Here is a 7,043-nt window from a genome sequence, read left to right on the forward strand (position 1 = left end):
AATAAAGATTCCATCTTTCTTCTTTTGTTCTCGTGAACAAGGTTCTTGTGAACAAGGTTTACTTCTTGTGAACCTAAGTGTCCTGATTTAGATTGAGTTTAGTACTTTCTTTCATACTTTACCGCTACGAAAGCAGTCACTTTAAACTTGCCATTCAACCAATAAATAATGGAAGGTTTCTAACTAAAGCTTTCTATAATTCACCGTCAAAACGATCTCTTTTTATTTTTTTAAATTTTATTTTCGGCTTTTAAAAAATGTATTTGATGTTAATTGCACTTACTGCGTCAAAACACCATTAGCAATTGATACAAGATAAATTACTCACGCACTATACAATTAAGTTCTCTCTCTATATATATAAATGGATATATTTATATATATATATATATATATATATATATATATATATATATATATATATATATATATATATATATATATATATATATATAATGTATATATATATATATATATATATATATATAAATGTATATATATATAAATGTATATATATATATATAAATATATATATATATATATATGTATATATATATATATATATACATATAGCTGTGGTTTCTTGACATGTGACTTTTAATAAAAAGTGCTCCGCTTAAGAATGTGTTTTTTAAAAGGTTTTCCTTATACTGCAGGCTATGGATGAACTCTTGCTACACTTTGGAGTAATACAATTCACCAATTTGAAACTGTTTATGACAATGTAAACAAAGACTCGTATCGTAGAAAACAAAACAAGGAGGGAAAGTTCTCTAAGTTCTTGGAGCTTCTTTATTTAATATTTACAAATTTATCTGTGACCGACAAAAAACAAACAGACAAGTGAATGAACAAGGTTTGCTTCACAAATATACGTTGTCCTCAATATTCATAGTAAACTTATAATATTATAATATCAATATCGATGTGTGAAACAATTCAGATTGTTGGTATTGTCTGCAGATGTTGATGTAAATCAAACACTAGGCCTATTGAATCGGTCGTTTTCTAAAAAAAAAGCTGCGTTATGCAAATCTGACAAGGTCACGTAATGATGTCATTGTTCAAAGTAAAGTAGTCCGATGATATTTTATAAAGAGTTCTCAGACGATGTTGGTGTTTGTACACTGAGGGTATTTACATAATACAAAACTTATAGTAGCCTATTACAAACATAATAGCAAAGTTATTTTAGGTTAAGTTAAAGTTATGCTGAAAGCTATACCAAGAGTTCTTTCAGGAAAACAAAAACATACTAAGTTCCTAGCTTTCATATTGTATAGTTAAGTTAGAGATTTACATAATATTTAGATCGTAAAGGGTGTGGCGGGATGCTGTATTTGATCAGGATTCTTTTTCTCACACCATATCAGACGTCAGACGTACAAGGGTATTTTAGAATTTATCTTGAATACCATCCACTTAATTGATAAATAATACTTGGGTATACAGACCGGTAAAGTACCACTCGCCTCTCTCCTCCCCTTCCCCTCCCCCAATGACCACCCCTAGGCCCCTGCTATAAGGCTATTTAAGTCCCAGTAGATGACGGGACAAGGGTTTGGCCATGATATATAAAAATTGGGAAGGGGGGGGAAGTTTATAGGTTGGGCAACTTTATTGCGCATTGCCTGAAATTCAAAATATCTGCACCAATAAATCCATACAAGAAAAGGCCATCCGTATTTCACTCGCAAATTTAAGATAGTATGCCCGCTACATCCGGAGAGCTATGAGCGATGAATAAAAAGTAAATCCAATAAACCGCTTGGAAGATGACGAAAGTTAAAGGAAAAAGAACGCGCGCTTTGTGTTCGGTGCTGTCGGGTTCAAACCCAGTCTCTGTTAGCTTTTGTTTACACTTCGTTATCGATGAGCATATACACTGCTGTAGTATATTCTCGTCGGAATCATGAACTGTGACCTCTCCTTCAATGACGTCTTCACCATCTGCTACGGTTATTCTGACGTCACCGTTAGTTCCGTTAGACTGCCCTCTCTATTGTGGAAAGTAAGGAAGAGAAGAGAAAAATAAAGTTGTTAACGATATTATTGGAGGTGACCTAAATTTGAGAGATACCTTTTCAATGGCGTTGAAGGTTTATTTCAAAGATAAAATTGTCGTGTTTGGCCTTCCACGAAAGGGTTGATTGCGGTTATTGGTGCATTCCACCCACGTGGGGTGTGGTGTCTCCCAAGACCTGAAAGTCTGATTTGAATAACGTTAGGCTTTATAGATTTATTGGTAAAGTTTACCTTGTAGGGTTAAAATAAGCTGTTGGAGCAGACAGTATTATGCAACAAATTAGACAATACATTCTTCTGCCCCTTTGTTACCAAAACGACCAAGGGTTTTTAAGTTTAATGAAAAGAAAATTATCGATTATTGTTTTGTTTTTGTTTTTTACCTGGTGTACTTCTCCCTGGTCGTCTTACTTTTTCAATTTATTTCAATTGATTCATTTAGTCAAATTAGACAATATATTATTATTCTTTTTCATTGTTACCAAAACGACAAAGGGTTTTAATTTTAATTAAAAGAAAATTCTTGATTCTTGTTTTGTTTTTGGTTTATTACCTGGTGTATACGTCTCCCTCGTCTTCTTTTTTTTAAATTTATTTATTTATTCATTTATTCAAATTAGACAATATGTTATTCTTCTTTATTGTTACCAAAACAACCAAGGTTTTTAATTTTAACGAATAGAAAATTATCGATTCTTGTTTTGTTTTTGTTTTTTACCTGGTGTACTTCTCCCTGGTCTTATTACTTTTTAAAAATTTATTTAAATTTATTCATTTATTCAAATTAGACAATATGTTATTCTTCTTTATTGTTACCAAAACAACCAAGGTTTTTAATTTTAACGAATAGAAAATTATCGATTCTTGTTTTGTTTTTGTTTTTTACCTGGTGTACTTCTCCCTGGTCTTCTTAATTTATATATTTATTTAAATTTATTTATTTATTCTAATTAGACAATATATTTTCTTCTCCATTGTTACCAAAACGACCAAAGGTTTTAGTTTTAATTAAAAGAAAATTCTTGATTCTTCTTTAGTTTTTGTTTTTTACCTGGTGTACGTCTCCCTCGTCTTCTTAATTTTTATTTTTTAATTAATTATTCTAACTAGACAATACATTCTTCTGCTCCATTGTTACCAAAACGACCAAGGATTTTAAGTATAATTAAAATGAAATGATTCTTGTTTTGTTTTTTACCTGGTGCATTTCTCCCTCGTCTTCCTTTGTACTTCTTGCCTCTTTCACCAGCTGTCTTGCTTGCTCAAACGAAGGTGAATCGTAAAAGCTGATTAGAGCAAACTCTACTAGGGCAGCAAACACATAGATATGACAGACACCTGTGGAGAGGCAATTTTTAATTGATATTCGATATGTTCATTTCAATTTAGAATTTAAGTTAAAATAAACAAAATTAAATAATATCCAAATTGAGCTTTAATCGCTAAATAAATATAAAATATTAAAATAATGAACATTTTAATTGTGAAAGTGTTAGGATTTTTGGATGATAATGGAATTTGCAAGAGAAGTGAAAATATTTTTGCTACAGTTAAATAAAAGAACAAGAATTGAACGACTAAAAATGTCAAGCAGTAATAAAAGATTTAATTTTTTATTCTATGTTTTAAGCATAAAACTTATATGTCAATATGATGACAAGAAATTCAAATACTGCACAGTTAGTTACGCCATATACAATGAAGATTTAATTGATTATTACTCTGCTGTGCAGTCCAAGGCAGATATACAGTACGAAATATTTGTTACCACTTTGTAAATTTTTTCCTTTAACGATGACCGTTTGATGAAAACACTCACAACAGGTCTATACCCCCAACGTTCTTAAGCGTGTATGTGTGGATCTTTGGATACATAATTCAAGATTTGGGGCCTCACATTATACTTGATGTGTCGTTGTTAACACTTATAACAATTTATCTTATAAATCGCTACAATGTCGATAGTTTTAGGTTGAGTGCCGTGTACGTAAAAAGAGGGGTTTTCCTTTTCTAAATAATTTAGCTTACTAAACCTCGAGGAGGTGAACGACATGTCGCATGGCATAGCTACGGTGAAGGAAAAGCGTTAACAATACTACTACTACTACTACTATTGATAATGATAGTGATAGTGATCGTGATGATGATGATGATGATGATGATGATGATGATGACGACGACGACGACGACGACGATGACGACGATGATGATAATCATAATCATCGTCATCGTCATCGTCGTCGTCGTCATCGTCGTCGTCGTCATCATAATCATATGATGATGATCATGACCATGATCATGATCATCATTATCATGATCATTAATAATGAAATATATAGTGATTTTAAGTTTGAGTCATATTTCATATCCGAAAGAAATAAGAAAAATAAACGAGTTTGAAAGATTCATTTTATTCATTGTCTCTATGGAGCTGAAAGGTATTCAACCCGTCCTCTCCACCAACTATTAGCTTAAGACAAAAGGTGAGAGTTGCGGTACAGTCCAAAACAAAAAAATTCAGAGTAATTCCCCTTACTGACAATTTGTGTGCTTGGGAATCGCTACGAAATAGCAAAAAAAAAACAAAAAAACAATATACATCTCAAAATGCTACAGCTTAATATGCCTTCCCCTGAACCTCCATCCTTAACGGTCCCTGAACACGAGCTAATAAAAATATACCGCCAACCAGAAATGCCATCCTACTCATCTGCTCTATATTTTAGTGAGTGAGTGAATTTGTTGGTTTTCACAAACTTGTATTTTCTTAACCGGGAAGTATAACTTACCTAAGAAAATATCAATCGCTTTCATGTAAGAGAGCTTCGGTAAGCTGGAACCTGCGTTACCCATAATAGTTGTCATCGTGAGGACGGTGGTGACCCCCAGTGCTACCCTTGCCGGTGTTGCTTTCCTTGGTATCCAAAAAGACACCCATGAGACGACCACAATGATACTGGATGGTATGTAGGTTTGAATGACGTAATAGGAAATTTGACGTCCGAGGTAGAAATTGATGATCAGTTGAGAATAGTTACCCACTGCCAAAAAAAATGTAATAAATAAAATCAATGATAAATATGAATAAAATTCGTGCAATTTTTTTTTTAAACGTGACAATCGTATAGTATAAGAATATACCCCCCAAAAAATGTTTACGAATACCTTGTTGGTGCCCATTCTGAATTATTTGCATTTATAGATGTCCTCAGTGCGAAGTGTAAGTCCAAACAATGTCCGCACAGTGCGATACACATGGACGTTATGTAATTATCGTTATTCACAACGTACATCATAGAATAACCAGCTTTATAACTGTAACAATTTAGTTAATATGAAGCATCGATAAACTGCAATCTCTCAGAGGGACGTAAGACGTTACATCAACATGGAGAGGGGGGTGTAAAGGGGAGCAGGATTTGGTAAAAAATTGAGGGTACTCACATGGAAAAAAATTGTACTTTATTTTGCAACTATTTTAAAAACTATTAAGAATTTTCAACCGTCATACCCTACAGACGTATTATGTATTTATGTTCTACTTCTGTACACTGGGATTTTTTTATCTTTTTATTAATATTCTGGCTTGTTTTAATAGAGGACTCCTGAAATTATTCTGGCGGCGTTGGGGTCTGCTGAATCCTCTCTGGAAGTATATACGTGTATCCTCGTAATATGAAATGCAAATTATACAATAAAACAGGATAGTTAATAGTAAAATAGGCGTAGGAGGCGGGGGTTGGGGGCTGCAGCCTCCCCCCTCCAACCTAATATTTGGTAAAAATTAGTACAATCTGCCGCGAAGTTTTCGAGCACCTACTGAAAGAAAAATAACTTGTATTGATGTAGCTAAAATACAGGTCTAAGCTTGCCCGACTAATTCGTCATAACTAATGTAAACTTGTGGTTATATTTTTCGGGCAAGTCGTTACAGCCACCCCCTCCCCCAATCAAATTGGGCTCCTACGCCTATGGGAGTCACATATGATGTGAAACCGAGCGCGAGTACTCCTTAAAATTGAAGCCATTCGTCATCAATTATGTTTATAGCATGCGTTGTATTTGCATCCAAAACCTTTCCCTTCATTTTGTACAACAATATCTTGTGGTTTGCATTTAGTCGAAGGCTCAGATGTGTGCTTGTGAATGTGCCTCGATCATTTACATATAAATGTAGTATATATACGAAATACTCTTCAAATCGATAAAAGAATATTCAGGCTGACTAAAACTTAGAGATACGAATTGTTTTGTTTTTGCTTGTGTTTTTGCAGCTCCTGATTCGATCATTAGTAAAGCGTCGCTTGCAATTCATATACACTTTATGAAAAGTGGTAACTCAGGCTTTTGTTTCCATAATTAATTCATTTTATATCTCTATATATACCCATGATGGATTGTTGCCCAAAGGCGTATATCAGAATGGGGCATTAGGAAACAACACACAGAGTACTTAATGATTGATTCATGCTACATCAGTTGGAGAGGCCGGGTAGTACCTTGATTTTATAACACCCGATACACACAGATAACAGAGTAACTATACTGTAAATCTTACAGTGTTGTAGTAAAACTGGATCGTGCCATGTGCTATTAGGATTACAGTAAGAACTGAGGATACGTGTAATCCCAACAAATTTAGTTTGATCTATTTGTTGGGATTACACATATTCTCAGTTCTTATACTGTAAACCTAATAGCACATGCTACCGATTTATCATATTTATCAGCAAGATCCAGTTGTTACTGTGGTGTACAAGACTTTAAAATTTACAGTAGTTACTGTATAATCTCTGTGTGAATCGGTTGTTTAAGAACATTTGAGGTGAGAAGAGGATAGTATAGCGTGTTGAAATCATGTACATCGAAGCCATCGAGTTGCGATGGGAAGGGGGGGGGCAGGAGGACAACCATGCTACCCCCTCCGATGTTGATGACACTAGACATGATCTATAAACATAATTTAATAATAATATGGTACATATTGGACCAATTTTTGCACGCTTTGGCGGCGCGTA

General features: G+C 33.8%; 1 protein-coding gene and 1 long non-coding RNA gene across 3 annotated transcripts in view; one reads left to right on the top strand and one right to left on the bottom strand.

Annotated features, from left to right (window-relative positions):
- LOC139979947 (uncharacterized) overlaps nt 1-7,043 on the top strand; it is a 111,842-nt gene that overhangs the window by 85,310 nt on the left and 19,489 nt on the right. The gene's annotated exons all lie outside the window — the stretch shown is intronic.
- LOC139979943 (glycine receptor subunit alpha-2-like) overlaps nt 769-7,043 on the bottom strand; it is a 20,395-nt gene continuing 14,120 nt past the window's right edge. Inside the window, exons 7-9 of the mRNA XM_071991200.1 lie at nt 4,815-5,066; nt 3,224-3,363; nt 769-1,999 (exon numbers count right to left, since the gene is read on the bottom strand). Of these exons, the coding sequence (XP_071847301.1) occupies nt 1,700-1,999; nt 3,224-3,363; nt 4,815-5,066 (692 nt within the window). The 3' untranslated portion in view covers nt 769-1,699. The remainder of the gene's footprint in view (nt 2,000-3,223; nt 3,364-4,814; nt 5,067-7,043) is intronic.

The sequence above is a fragment of the Apostichopus japonicus genome, chromosome 14 (genome assembly GCF_037975245.1).
Source record: "Apostichopus japonicus isolate 1M-3 chromosome 14, ASM3797524v1, whole genome shotgun sequence".
NCBI lineage: Eukaryota > Metazoa > Echinodermata > Holothuroidea > Aspidochirotida > Stichopodidae > Apostichopus > Apostichopus japonicus.